The sequence below is a fragment of the Prorops nasuta genome, unplaced genomic scaffold, assembly GCF_024137725.1.
Source record: "Prorops nasuta isolate Cenicafe-Biocafe unplaced genomic scaffold, Cenicafe_Pnas_1.2 PNAS00008, whole genome shotgun sequence".
NCBI lineage: Eukaryota > Metazoa > Arthropoda > Insecta > Hymenoptera > Bethylidae > Prorops > Prorops nasuta.
The window spans coordinates 4,182,060-4,197,493 of NW_027116805.1; the positions used below are offsets into that span (position 1 = coordinate 4,182,060).

The 15,434-nt window shown below is 35.3% G+C and overlaps 1 protein-coding gene and 1 long non-coding RNA gene across 3 annotated transcripts; one reads left to right on the plus strand and one right to left on the minus strand.

The window, feature by feature from the left end:
• Positions 1–299: 299 nt before the first annotated feature.
• Positions 300–14,778, minus strand: Actn (alpha actinin). 2 transcript variants are annotated; one of them, XM_066730376.1, is made up of 13 exons: positions 14,201–14,778; positions 6,705–6,939; positions 6,152–6,487; positions 5,422–5,507; positions 4,765–5,110; positions 4,404–4,680; positions 4,150–4,321; positions 3,834–4,070; positions 3,670–3,754; positions 3,457–3,560; positions 3,133–3,372; positions 2,747–3,043; positions 300–2,602 (listed from the first exon to the last, which is right to left on the minus strand). In XM_066730376.1, the coding sequence occupies exons 1-13, from the start codon at positions 14,300–14,302 to the stop codon at positions 2,444–2,446; spliced, it is 2,676 nt and encodes an 891-aa protein (XP_066586473.1). In that variant the 5' UTR covers positions 14,303–14,778; the 3' UTR covers positions 300–2,443. The 2 variants fall into 2 exon arrangements, with proteins under 2 accessions (XP_066586473.1, XP_066586472.1); XM_066730375.1 differs by lacking the exon at positions 5,422–5,507 and adding an exon at positions 5,863–5,948 and having other exon boundaries at positions 14,201–14,777.
• On the plus strand, positions 7,977–11,553 carry LOC136775663 (uncharacterized). The gene is made up of 5 exons (XR_010822974.1): positions 7,977–8,117; positions 9,875–10,513; positions 10,570–10,646; positions 10,720–10,892; positions 10,975–11,553. It is a non-coding gene; the product is annotated as an uncharacterized lncRNA (long non-coding RNA).
• Positions 14,779–15,434: the final 656 nt, after the last annotated feature.

Consider the following 15,434-nt stretch of genomic DNA (forward strand, 5'->3'; position numbering starts at 1 on the left):
TTAGTTATTCTTCAGATTTTGTGTCAAGCTACATTTCTGTATGTGAAACTTGTCGACGAAACAGGACCACAATAAGATAGAGCATTTCAGGTTTCAGCAGACTCTGTCAGCTTTTAAACTCTTCTAAAACTGATCCTGCGAGATTCCATGAACGGGTTATACATTTTTTATTTACCAAACTTAGAATTGCAAATGGGCATGAGCCAAGAATACAATCTGCACAAAATTCCAGTGTCTGCATATAAAGAGTAGAATTTATAATTCTCAAATTTTCAGGAAAGAAAACCATATGAGCAGGATTCTATTTTTTTAAATATTTTTATTTTTCACGATGTATTTGTTTTACAGTATTAATTATTGTTAAGCTAGATCAGGTAAAATGAAATAGGCAAAACAAATACAATAATTGATAAATGTAATGCAATGCGAGACGACAGCTGTATGGACATTTAAATAAAACTATAAGTTACTTTAATTACAGTGAAATAATAAGAAATACAGTTATGCGTATATGCCTTATAAATGAGAATGTGTACGCGTTTATTATGACACAGTGTGTAAAGTATGTTCAGCATAAAATAACATAAAAAGTTAATAATCTTTCATAATTTACTGGCTATTATAATATGCAGTTATCGTAACACATATACACGTATACGCTTTGGAGTACATACATAGATTTTACGTACGTGTATGTTGTGTGTGTGTGTGTGTGTGTGTACGTGTACGTGAAAGTGCGTGTGTGTCTCTTGTGTATACTGTTTTTGGCCACAATCCTTTGCTTTCTTGTTTTATCCTTTTCTTGCAATTATTTTTTCCCTCTATCTATGTTAAATTAATTTGAAACCCCAGAGGAATGGCTGATCGTATACAATAAGATATTCAAAAGGCATTAAAACAGATACGGAAAAGCATTAAGTCTGAAAAAAGCAAAAGAAAACTTACACAGTATACATGTTTTTTCTTTTTTTCATATGTAATCGCATACCACACACAAGCATCTTTATGATCTTTCAATGATCTGATATAATGAGATTTGACTAAATGGACTTGTTGGTTGCATGAATAAATTGCGACCTAAGAAATGACACAAATAAAATGGTAGCTGCTGTTTGGAGATTTATACAAAGACCTTATATTACAGTGGCCTCATTACCTCACAGATATTTATAAAAATAAATACTTTCAAAAAGTAGTGTTTCGTTTACTATCGTAATTAATATCGGAACGATAATAAATAATGATTAGATCAAATAAATAAATAATTTCTTTTGTTTAGCATCGTTTCGCGCATCTTTAATATAAGATTTACAAGTAAAGCGGTTCCGTTTCATTTAAAATTCGTTGTACCGCTTCAATAAAAAAGATATGAATGATATTCGATTTCGAGCAAAAGGTTTTCTGGATCCTTAGCGAAAAAGTCGATCAATTAGTTTTGTCGATTCGTTAAGTTCGCTAGCTCAACTTTTATACATTGCTCGAGAGCATTGATTCGTTGCTTGTATCAAATTGATATATAGTATATGGTAATATAATGATAGATATTATACAATTTTAAGATTTCTTTTTTGCTTTGATTTATCCATGGATATAAGGTTTGGTATAGCATAGATTAATATTTTATCAAACTCGAAGAGACGTTAATTAATTAAATAGTTCATGTGCGTCTACAGCCCTGAGATTTACGGGTATGATATTAGTAGTAGCATATCAATGCTCCCGTTAGTTTGATTTATGAAATATTTCGATCGATTGTATTGGCGTTTTCCCCTTTTTGGCAAAAAGTTGGCTTTAAGTACGAATTCGTTTTCTAGAAACGTTTGTAAAAAGTTTTTATGTACAATTTTAAAGTTTGCAATAATATAATCAATGATCTGTAGAATATTTCAAGTAATTTACCAGAGCAGGTGTTCTCAAATGTTTTGATGAACAAAAAAAGCAAAAGGTTTCCTTGGAAAGCTGTACCTTTCCAATACAAAGTATCTATTAAGATATTCGTTATTGTCAGCTTTACTAAATATCAGAACAGAATAAAAATTTTTTCAGTGATCTGTTTCACCGATTCAATGATATAAATTTATGTTTCACGTTTTTGATCATTCAAAAGATCCTTCAAGGTGACTACATTAGAATTGTACCAGTACACCGTATCCAAGGATATTTACTTGTTTTGTATCTTTTTTCGATATACCAAAATAGATCATGCAAAACCTTAGGAATAATATATGACGTATATCTAGTTAGCAGAGTTCCCATAATAATATTATACGTATATATTAATTTTTTTGAATATTGAATGGTACGTAAAATTTACATTTTTCAATGTAAAAATAATCGAGACATAACTCAGTATCAAAAAGAGCATGTTGTTTGACGCATTATTCAAAATGTCGTTCAATATGGGAACGATACGACATTGCTCTAAACCAATTAGGATCGCAGCTTAAAGATCTGATTCTCCGTACAAGGCAGTGGAGAAGGAGCGGTAATCCAAAGCTCCAGGGATACCATTTGGTCCTTTGTATGGTGGCATACGTTGAATACAATATTCTGCTTGATCTGGTGGTAATTCTCTTCTGAGCTCGTCAGGTAATATATATGGCTGCAAATAAAGATGGAAAAATTTTAACTTCAAAACTTGTTTCAATATAACTATACTACGAATGGAAGATTCTTGACACATTGGTGAAAAAAGTAAATAAAGAAAGAGATATTAGTGACGTTGAACAAAGAAATAAATGTTTACCTTATCACCAGCCAGAATACGGAAACTGTCAATAACTTGTTCAGCCGTATCTGTGTCTGTTGATTCTCGAGTCATAAAGTCCAAGAAAGCATCAAACTGAACGTATCCAGAGTTGTTAGGATCGACAATAGCTAATATACGTTGGAAGTCAATATCACCCTGTCTATCCTTGCCAATGGAGTATCCTAATGAAACAAGGCAAGACTTGAATTCATCAGGAGCCAATCTGCCTGTCCTATTCTTGTCAAAGTGATTGAAGCTACTACGGAACTCGTTCAATTGTTCTTGCGTAATACCCTGTAAAAGAATATAGATTTAATATGTCATGCAAAGTGGAATGATTATTATTACTGCTAAAATAATAATTAAAATAACTAATTCGATACCTTGGAATCCCTAGTAAGTATCTGGTTCTCTACTTCGTTAATATTGCGATTGATTGATGTCAAAAGCTGTTCCCAGCCGACGCGCAATGTCTCCATTGTATATTGCGTGTACCGGTTTTCGAATATCATTCCTTCTTGGACAGCTTGATGAATCTTTTCTAATTCTTCGAGATGAGCCTTGTATTGGTAGACGGCTTGTTCGTACTCTTTCAAACGGTGAAGCTGGTCTTCGAGTGTTCCCTAAAGTTATTGTAAATTATATGTACATATTCTAATCGTTTACACCTTTTGATTAATGGAAAATATTCAATTTATAAAAATTACTTGAAGTCCAAGCCCAATTGCGGTAACAGCATCCAATTGGCGCTCGATCCATGGTCCCACTGCATTTGCTTTTTCAGCGAATTGTCTTCGAAGCAGCTCATTATCTATTTAACTTATTAAGCAACTATAGTTCTCATGGTTATTAAACATTTAACATCAATAGAAAATTTCTTATCAAAATATTAATAAGAATCGATAATTTCAAAAGGATACTCTGCTGTTTACGAAGTTCAGCTGCCAGTGTACCATCGCGTTGAGGTATAAGCTGTCTTACATCGCTCCATTTCTTTGTTAGATCCTGCAATAACAATGTTAATTAAAGCAGCTGTATATCACAGAATTCAAATGAATATGTAAAGACTAATGAAATTTCTTACCAAAGCAGTAAGAGTGGTGTACGGATTTTCAAGGCCACCAGGAATCTGGAATTGTTTTACAATCGATTCAACTTCACGGACTAGACCAACGATAGAATTGTATTCCTTATCAGCTTCACCAAGAGTTGCTTTAAACGCAGCATGAGCGTCCATTAGACCTTGAATCTCCTCCATTGTATGCACAATGAACATATCTACAAGATCCTCACGGGTTCCATCCAACCAATTGTTAAACGGCTAATAAACATAAATTATACTTATTATAAGAAACTTCAGACATTCAAGAAAAAGGAAATGTGGGAAAAACGAAACTCACAGCAGCACGCTTAGCGAATTCCAGATGAAGGACGTCAATCTTTTCAAGAATACGCTCTGCTTCATCGAGAGCTTGACGTCTTCGTTGAGTAAGTGTTCCTAGACGATCCCACTGATCGCAGATACGTTGGCATCTAGCATTCACCGATGCACTGTCGTGATACTCGAGTGTACTACAAAAAACAGATTATACAATTACATCTTTTCTCTCGAATACAATTCAAGCTGAATTATGTCGCGTATTGGAATAATTACTTCAATTCTTGCGCTATGGCTGCAATTTGCTCAACGCGATCTTGGTGAGCCGCAAGATCGGACTCGAAAGCCTCGTGCTTCTTCTTCAGGGCTTTAAGTTCATTGAGTTTACACTGTCGGAAGTGTTGAGAAGTTAACATCTCCTCCTTTCCAGCGGTCCAGTCTTCGTGGGCATCGGCCTTATGCTTAAATTTCTGGGCCAAATGCTCCAGTCTTTCAAGACGCATCATCTCGGAGAGCAGCCATTCTTCGAAGGACTTTTCGGCTAGCTCCAATCCTACAATAATACATAGTTATTTTAATAATCGATAAACAAAACATTTCATTGATAAACTGTTTAATTTGCAAGTAATAATAATACCTTTCCATGCTTTATTGATATCTGATACCAATTTTCCTTCCGTAGGCATGTATGCTGGACGGTTGCTCAACCTTAGCTTAGTTTGCAAAGTGTTGAAGTTAGTTTCAAGCTTCGCTTTTTGCTCAACGCGTGGTGGTTTGTGTTTACGACGGTACGTCCTGTATTCTTCTAATTTTTTTTGACAACCAGCTAAGGAGTTGTCGGTCTGTCGACTGGCGAGCCATGGCATTGTTCTTCGAATCCACTCAAGCAAGTCTGAGGCTAATCGTTCGTATTCTTCCATTAACCTTTCATTTTCTTGGTTTACTTTCAACACCTTGCAAATTCTATTTGCTGCTGTCTCAGCCTGTGAAAGATATTTATTTCTCGATATAATATAGTTTTAAATGTTAATAACGCCTTCTTTTATAACTATAAGTTAATAATCAGTGTAAATTAATAATAATAATCTGTACAAAGATTATATATATACAATACCAAAAGCTTTGTTTATATTGCCATAAAAAAAGTATCTTTTCATAACTTTTTACAAAAAATGAACTTGTTAAACATTTTGAAAGAAAAAGTAATTAACAAGTTCATATCTCAAGGATCGATTCGATATAATTGTCTTAAGTAATTACCACTGACTCGATTAAATGTTAAAAACAAACACACCTTTTGCGCGCCACTAAAACAGTGATAATATGAGGAAACGTAGGTCATCACGGCTCTTTCATCAGGCTTTGGCGTATTTCGCATATCTAAAAAACACAGTTAGAACAGCTCAAACCATGCAGTGTTAGATTTAATTCTTAGCAGAAGTATAGATGTCATTAAAGATTAAAAGATAAATAATTTCATAGTATTTCCAATTAATTAACTTTCAATTATATAAAAACACAACAAGAAAAAATCAGTAACCGTCATTTCAAAAGAAGAAAAAAAATTCGCTGAAACTATATGTCGTGTTGAGAAAAATTGCGTTGAATAAAATACAAGCAGAAAAAAGGGGCTGCTCATTTGAACAAAGGTTAAAAAGAAACACAAGTTCGTGTGATTAGTAGAAATTAGATTAAAAGGTGGGACAAAGAACAACACGCGTTTCATTGTTCTGACCTGCTGAGCACCTTGGAAAGCATGATAGTAGCAGGACACGTACGTCATGATTGCTCTCTCATCCGGCTTGGGTGTGTTGATCAAATCTACGCGATATCAAGGGGGTGAAATACTTAGAATTTACATTCAGATTGTAGCTTCGAAAACACTCTCTTTCTGTTATAGCTATATCCTGTTCTTTATATTCCAAGTATGGAATTAAGATAACCAAACAAAAAAAAAAGTAAAAAAATTCTGACTAGAGCAATCTTTAGTCGAATAATTATTTAGATGATCGTGATCCACATACCATCGGGATCTAACATTCTAGGGATATCAAGGTATTTCTCGGCGACGTCAAACGCAGTGTTGAGATTTTCCAAAGGATTATCCTTGCTCAGCTTGTTGTAGTCGATCAAGTCTGGTCGATGACGATGAATGAGAGCGCAGAAGGCCAGACCATCTTTGAATGACAAATGGAAGTTTTGTACATTGACATTCTTGTATGGCGCTGTTTTACGTTGACACCAGAGCAGCAATCCTTCCTTAGCTGTCATTTCTTCCACGGAGATGTCCTGGATGGCGAATCGAAGAATAATCGTCCAGATCATACCCAGCGTCATTTTCAAATTGCCATCAACGATCTCTATTAAAAAATCAACAATAAAATACTATTAGAAGATGTATTCTAACAAAATGTTATCAATATAAACTGAGACTTTTAAAACTACGAATCTTGCATTTTTATTAATATTCAAATTGCAGAGAAACTTTTGTCAACTCTATAAATTATGAATTTTAGCAAACAAGGCTTTTTCATTCGGTGTATATGTGTAGGTAGAACTTTATTCAACAAATCTGACCTTCTGCTCCAATGGAAACAAGCTTGACGCCTTTGCTGGCAATATAATCAAGCGCCTTATTGACGTTTGCGATCTTATGAAATCGCATTTTTCCTCGATCTGGTTTTGGCAGAGTTTCACCTGAGATTACCTCAAGTAACAGCATCAGTTTCAACCCATTCCTGAAGTCGTCCTCGATCGATTCAATGGCAGTGCCTGCTTTCCGAAGGTGTGAGTTGCACCAGGCTGTAAATGTCTGTAACAAACATTAACAATTTTAATCTTCATTGCCTCGTTTAAACATGCTTAACTTATCTGCTTCTCCCAAATAAAACAACTTTTAACAATCTGGCCTTTGATAGCTTTATCATCAATTTCCCATTGAGCTATCGACCAGAGAACCGTGGCAAGTCTCTGTTAGGTCAAACTTTTCTCATTTTTTATCTCCATCTCTACTTCTTTAAAATCTACAACTTCATATATGTATTGATTCCAATGAGCATTTAAAATGAGGAATCAAGTTTGACTGCTACGCTACTCGGTGTATTTTAGTAACGACCCCGATCCCTCCAGTTATATATATCTTCTGTCCTGGTTCTTAAATCATGCTTCCTATTGCTTTCCGCAATGATTTTTGAAACTTTCGATATCATCAGTGATCAATCAAATGTTTTTTCGATTCCAATCAACGCTGCGAATATTATTGTCTAGCAAAGTAATTATAACAATAATTCCAACTTTCTTCCTATTACTCTGACATAAGATGCTGAATAAACTAAAAAAATAACATTGATATTAACTTTATATAATTTATAAGAATTCTCGCTTATCTCGGTCCATAATTTTTGTTTTTTAATAAAATAAAAATCATTAAATAATTGTATAATTAGCTTTTCTTTCTAAGCATATTCTAAGTGGAAGAAAACAGTAATCCAAGATTAAAAGAATATTTCGACCAGTTGATAGCAACATTACATTTCGTATTTTGACGCGATGCAAAGATAATTCAAAGATGTTAGGCCCGGGGAAATCGGTATTGATAAATATCATGATTATCGCAACCAATAAACACTGTAATTTTAATGTCAGAGCTCTCTACGTTGAAAATTGAAGGCTTGTAGTTAATCGAGAAAGCGATAGAGGGCGGAAGTAAAAAGTACAAAGAAGTTTTACGACTTTTATTCGGTTCTGTCGCAAAAATAAAAATGATTAATACGTTACACAATCGAGTTGGGATTATTAGCACATAAATAAGAACGGTGAAAAGCAATAAGAGTGCAAAAAATGGGATTTTCGAACGAGAAAAATATTGCGTGAAACTTAATACGAGTAGCGTGAAGCCGACGACGGGCCAAAATTGGACATGAGCCACCCTAACCTCTACTCGCACCCTAAGATCTATTTGTAAAACATCGGTTCCTCCCGCGCCGGCTTGTAAGCACATCGCGAAAACATTATTGCCTCCATTCAAACAGATTGGAAAAGTCATTCTGATTCCCGCTCACTTTACAATCGTTTCTAACCTCTTTAATCAATCATTTTTGTACTTCCGAGCTATAATCTGTGGCCTCCGATTAAACGTACGCCATTTTATGGAAAGTCTCTGATCTCCAAATATGAATGTGAATTATAAAATGAGCCTATAAAATATCAAGATTTATTTCGCTGATAAGACTGAGTTGGTTTACTGTGTAATACGACCGTTCTACACTGCTTCCTGTATCGACATTATAGTAACTGCATTCCACAATATTCTCACTATTTCTGTGCCAAACTTCCACACATTTCAGTTGATTCATAATATTATTCAGAGAATTGTGTAAAAAATGTATACTTATTTTTGCACAAGTGTGTGGATGTCGAATCTGTTGAATAAAAAACTAGTAACAATGATTGACACAGTTTTGACAGTGCATATCAATAATGAATGTACGGATGGTTTCTTTATGTTTATAATTATACATTTTTATTAAGCGGATAATACTTTAAAATTTAAGAAAACAAAGAAGTTACGTTGATAGCCTTTTTTAGATGCCTAATATTTTCTTTTTTCAGCCACAGTATCCCGAAAAGCCGGAAGAATTACCGCGTAACTCTATGATTCATGAAAGATAATATTGACAGATGGGAATTCGGTTTTCTCAAAATTGCATACCTTTTCTCTGAATTCAATCGCAAATTTAGAGAGATATTCTAATATTATCATAGTTTTAAGTTAAGAGAGCAAAAACATAAACATCGTTTAATAAGAAAAAGTTATTCGCTCTTTAATAATTGTGATTGTTTCGTTTGTAATATTAATCATTTGAGATTTGAAATGATTTCGTTAGATTATTTCAAGTTCACAATACATACTTCCTTTTATGGAACAGCAGGTGCTAGGCTTTGGGCGCAGGTGTTAAAGCGTCAGCTTGCTTGTAAACGAGACCAAATGAGAGAAATTTTAGTTTTATTGTTTACAATATACAGAATACTTTACGAGAAGTTTCACTTTCGACCAAAGGAAACTAGATAACGGATCATTGCATTTAATGATTTTTAACTAGCCGATGTCTCAATGGCAAAGCTAAAAACATTCCTATTGAATTCTTGATTCAATCGTGAGTCATCTATCGAAATTTATTGCTTGTAGAGATAACAAATACATCCTCCTAACTGATTTTAATTATCATACTTTGAATATGTTATAAGCTTTAAAGGTTTTCTATTTTAAACACATCTTTCTCTTTAATTATTTGCGTTAAGTGGAATTTAAAAAAGATTTTTTTTTAAATTTAGTAAACAGTATTTTTATAATTCCATGACTACTCTAGTGTATTTTTATATAATTCATGATTAAAGACCACGCGATCATCATGACTCTAGTAGTGAAGAATTGCAAACTTTAAACAATAAAGACTAAAGTTTCTACTGCTTAGAATTAACATTTCAAATATTTATTTTAAACGTTTACGCTTCATTATAATCAATCTAACTAATTGAGAATGTTTTATAAATACTACGTGCTTTAAAGAACTAGAGTGGTGATTTATGAATTATTTGACTATAGCGTTAAGAGGTTAAAAATATTTCTATGGTAAATTTTGAAAATGGTGTGAGATATTTTTAAATATCAGTCGCTACGCAGGTGACAAAAATATCGCGTCCTATTGGCCTTTGCTCATTTTAATTATACTATTCTGAAAATGTAGATACCATCAAGGTCTAAATGGAATAGCTGAACGTGGGTGCAGGAAGCGCGGGAAAATGTTCGACACCAGCACCCCCTCGCGGATAAATAGATGTACCAAAGTAGTTATCGCCGTCTAACAATCGTATTACTCAAAGTATAACATGATTGGGTCACCCGAATCTGTTGTAAGATTTGGCTTTGAGCCTAAGATTCTCAAAGGTTAACGATCTGATTCTTATATCAAGAAGAAATCAATCGAACACAGCAATAAAGCGGTCGCTTACCCACCTGGGTCGCTGACAACCCAAGCATCTATAAGGCATAAGCTGTCGCAAGAACAGACAAAAACCAGAAGCATCTTTTTCCACTTCCAGCAGTTGTGTCTAACCTAAAGCACCATTTCATCAGTTGAAAATATGGATTGAAAGATGTATCGAACATAACTACTTTCAGCTTTGTTGCTTGATCCATTGTGTAAGAAAGCAGGTACAATTTGATTTTCAACTATTTGAAAATCTGAATAGAAAGCAAAGACTTAATATACATATGAAGAAAAAGACGATGGAGAATTCTACGGAAACATTTGAAGTTTCGGAGTTTTTCAGTGCCTATTATAAAATCCAAACAATTCCTCAAACTGTACTTCCAAGTATGAAAGGTAAATAAAGCCTAGCACTAGTCGTTTCAATACACATAGATCGTACATTCTTTTAGATTATTGCTGTTGATTTGGAAAAGATTTGTTTCGAAAAACTCAGTAAACAGCAGCTATCACAGACACATAAATAAAGGTAAAAACTATATTAAACACTTAGAAGTCTCATTATGATTAATAACAAGGTTCATTATTCTTGTTGTGAGTAGTGGCGCCAAGTTTACCGGACTCTGACTAGACTCTAGATTAACAGACTAGTTTAATTTAAGTTCAATTTAAAGTGACAATGCACCATATGTATAACACACTGGCATAAAATATAGCAGTATTGACTATAGAAGATAAACACATTCACATTCTATAAAAACAGTACAACAGTTATGTGAGTTCCACATTTAGATTAAAGATTTGAAACTTGCTACATTGGTAATATATTTTTAATAATTTAACACATTTCATTTTAGGTGCCTTAAATGATCCACGAACTTGGCTTCTACGCTATGTATTACACGCCTGATTAATGGTGACAACACTTTACCGTGTCGCTGCTAATTTCACCTGAAATACTATTTTTAAGTGTCCATGTGAATGAAATGTGTAGCTTTGCTTCTTTTGAGATATTTAAAAGCTTCATTTATGAGTTATAAGTTCGATGATGGATCCACTGCAAGGAAAGTAACGTGTCGTTGTATCTTTAAAGAATTGCGAATGTTTGCTACACGCGCGTTAAAGGGAAGAAAATAATAAATGAAATATTTATATTGGGATAAATCGTAGGCAATCCTTAAAGTATTAAAGCATATAACGTGAAAGATGTTAAGCGCCGGCGTTAAGCTAGTTAATCGAAGGATATGGGCCCTGACTCTTTATAATCGACGTGTCTTACGACCGCGTGTTTTATCTATTTATAACATCTATAAATATAGTAGCGTCAGACGTCACGCAGACAACGAACATATCCCTGTGTCGGTGACCACTCTGACGGATCGAGTGTACAATCGCGTACATTGTGCCTCATATGTATCACGATATTCTCGATAATAGCCGACCAATAAACTCGAGAGTCGTGATCTCGTTCACGGATGCATGAAGCTACGTTAATGCTTTCACTTTATTGTTTCCCAGCAAATGACACGGGACCAAATACAATGACCTCCTCCGGCACAACGCTCCTACTGGAAAAAGAAGAGATTTTCGACCATTTCTTTTTGGCACACTACCAGAAAAAGCAAGTTATTGTTTTTACAAAAAAAAACACACTCTCTCTCTCTCTCTACTTGAGAATTACATTGACACAACAGTGGAATATTTTAAGCAATGTTTACCATTGCTCAAGCACAGGCGTTTTAACACTCTGAATCAAAGTTTTCTAAATTTATGAATATCACGTTACAAGAGCATTAAAAGACAAACGACTAGATCAGCGTGATTTCTATTTCTACTTTTCATATATTTTTGATTCAATAATATATAAAAGTAGAATTATCACACAAAATTTCAAGGTATTTTTTGATATTAGTGTCTCAGTGCTCAATTTTACATCTATTTTGAATTCTTATAAAAAAGAACATTTTAATGTAATATGATTCGAGTTAATGAAAAGTAGTACTTGACCAAAGTTGATCAGAAGAATAATTTAGGAAAATGTATCGATATCAAGATGAGAATTTCTCACGATTGAGATTTATATGGTAAAAGAAAGCGAGCGGTGTTTAAAAGGTCAGGTACTTAACGAGTACTAAAGATACTGCTTTGCTTTGAGTAATGTGTTTTCCTCCTTGATGTGTTTCTCCCACTGATTCACATGAATAAATTTCATCCGTTAGTCACACATACGTGATGGAAAGTGTACACAGGAAGGCAATGAGACAGGATGACGGTAGACTCATTCACACATCTTTCCGCGAAGTATCGAAAGACATGACCCATTTACCGATGAAGAAAAATCTCTATCGTTTTTGTTTTGGAGTGGGGCTTGGAATGCTTCAGGAAGCAGTAGTAACTTGAAAGTCGATGATGAGGTTTTATGAGAAATCTCCTTTCCTTGTACAGTTAGCAGTAGTCTCTCCCTCTCTCTCATACACATATACACACATTCACTTGACCGCCTAGTGAACCGTTGATTCCTATCGCATTATCGAAATCTGCGTTAATGACTCCCGCTGTTCCCTTAATTAATTGTACACCTCGATTGAACATAGTAACCCAGAAACTCGTGCTGTAAAATGAAAAAGCACGTTTGTATGGTCAGTAAAATTCCAAACGTTTCTTCTTGGGAAAAACAATACTGAGTCAGCCGATTTTCTGGTATTTTTTCTTATTGATATTCTTCGACCAGGCTTTTCGGTGTGTATATTTTGCCATCGCTCGTGGACGAGGATAGCTGGCCATCTAAGATTAGAAACCCTCGAAAAATGGTGAACACGTGGACATGGACTAAAATTACGTAGTAACGACGTATGGGACTCTGGAAAAGCTTGAAATTATTTCCCAAAAAATTACCTGCGCATTAATTATTATTAATTAATATAATTTAGTAAGGACCCAAGATTTATATTCTTTTTCTTTTTAACGATTAATCTGAAAGGAAAAGAACTCGTGAACAGCCGTTGAGATACAAGTCCAGACATGTATACACATACATCACTGCAAACATTAGAAGATTGCCAAAAAAGATTAGATAACCGGTTACTCATGTTTACTCTGAAAATATCAGGATTGTTACGTGTGATGTAATATGAAATGTTGCAAAAATATTGTTTATGGCACGAGTGTGAACGGTTTTTACTTTACGTGCAAAAATCACGAAACCAAGTGACTCTTTAGACCGATCAATTAGCATCGATAAGAAGTTATTTTTGGAAACGTGCGAGTTTATTAAATTTATCAGTTATATTGCAGGTGAAAGTGAAGAATCGGTGACAATATCGCAAACTCGCTCAAGCAGTGGTGTACCCTCCAACCACGTAATGGGTGAGAAAAACGTTATTTCCTCGTGACTCATCACTCAATTACTTTCGTCATAAAGTCTGAAAATACAATCTGAAGGGCTGTTGCTGGTACGTGCATACCAAGCTGCGAAGCCTTGAGCTTCTGCCAGAAATTAAGAAAATCAGTCGCCACCGCGTTCTTGAAGTTGCTCCATTTTATCAGTAATTATAATCAAAGTTGTTATTCGCGTATAACGATTGTTTGCTTAACGCGAGGAACAATCACTTGAATAATATATCGTACGGAAGCATCGTTGGATAAGCAAGTCCTGGACTAACGTATTTTGAAATCGAATATATATCAGATATAATTAAATATCATACGATCAGCTGTTTTTTCTTACAAGGGCTCCTTGAACGACGATAAACTCTTATCGGTAGAATTAATGCAGTCGTTTTGACAACAGAGGAGACTTTCTATCCGTAATACTGTAGTTATTAAAACTCGCAGGTATTCGTCATGGCGACTGATATTCGATATGCTTCAATTATTAGACACGTATGCACAAGCGTAGGTGTGTATGTATATTTAACAGCACTGGTAATGAAAAGTAAAAAAAAAAGGTGTTAAGATGAGTGAAAATTGATGATTCAACGAGTCGTAGGTAATAGGAAAGATTGTTAAAAGTTGTTGAGATACTTGGATTCGAAGCCGTTAAAATTTTATTGGCAATCGAATCTAATTAAAGGGATCACTCACCTTTTTCTGCTGTTTTTCCCAGGCCGGGTCTAAGAGACCCTCCCTCTCCCACTCCTCCTCTGGTTCCATGTATCCGTCACCGTAGGCCTCCATGTCGTTCATCTTTCCGCGTTTATCTCACGTTCCTTTAAACGTAAACCTTTCAGTGTCACTCGTTATTCGATATTTGCCAGTGCAAAAAGTTAGCCTAGCAGAGCCACTCCAATTGGACGCAGTCAACCGTCTGATAAAAATCTACGTACTTTACGTGCGAGTTGCCCGATTCATTTCACAAGAGAAACGCAAACAGAGCGGTATACCCCGTAAAGGATTAAGAGAGAAAGGAATAAACAGAGAGAAAGAGAGAAGAGAGAATGTGCGTGAGAGAGAAAGTGGGAGAGAAGCAAAGAGAGGAAGTGGAGTAAGTAAGGATATTTCAAAGAAAACTGAACAAGTAGAAGAAGAAAAAAAATAGATGAGAGATTAAAAGGGTTATAGACGATCCGTTTTAAAACGTGGAACGTACCCGCTAAGTCCAGAAAACGTTCGGTTCGTGTCGTTCTTTCCTTCGCGCTGACCCCTCTGCCACGAGTCTGACATACGATTTGCTTGCCGGTTCGCGCGAGCCCCCCCCCCCCCCCCCCCCCACTCCCTCTCACTTACTCGCTCTCTCTCTCCCTTGCAAACGCCGTCGTCGTCGTACTCGATACCCGTCGCCCGTCTCTGGTTCCTCACTCCCTCTACTCTACCGGCCCCTATACTCCTTTTCCTCTCTTACTCTACTTACTCTCTTTCTCCTACACACAACGAACCAACTCTCCGCATATAAACGTATATAATCCCCCACCCTACCTTATCCTAACCCGTACCACACCAACGAAAGCTTGTCTCCATTTTCAAAGCCCGCGATCTCCCCTTCTCAGCCCCTTCAAATGCTCCCAATATGCTCTTGTTCTCCTCTCGTGCAAGGGGTTTGCATTGAAACCAAACGCGATTGCTATATACCAAATCATCCCTATATGTATACCTAATCTTAAATGCAACACTCGATCTTTTTGCTCTCCTTGTATTACGACTTCTCTCAATCGCCGATCCTTCGAGTTTTCTAAACATTCCGCTTAAACAAAGTATCTGTGCTGATAAGTCGTAAAGAGATATTTATACTAGAAAAATGATAAACACTTACTGATTTTACCCTTTACAGCAAATTGTAAATACTGCTTTACGTTTGCTATCTAGAAATGATAAGCAGCCT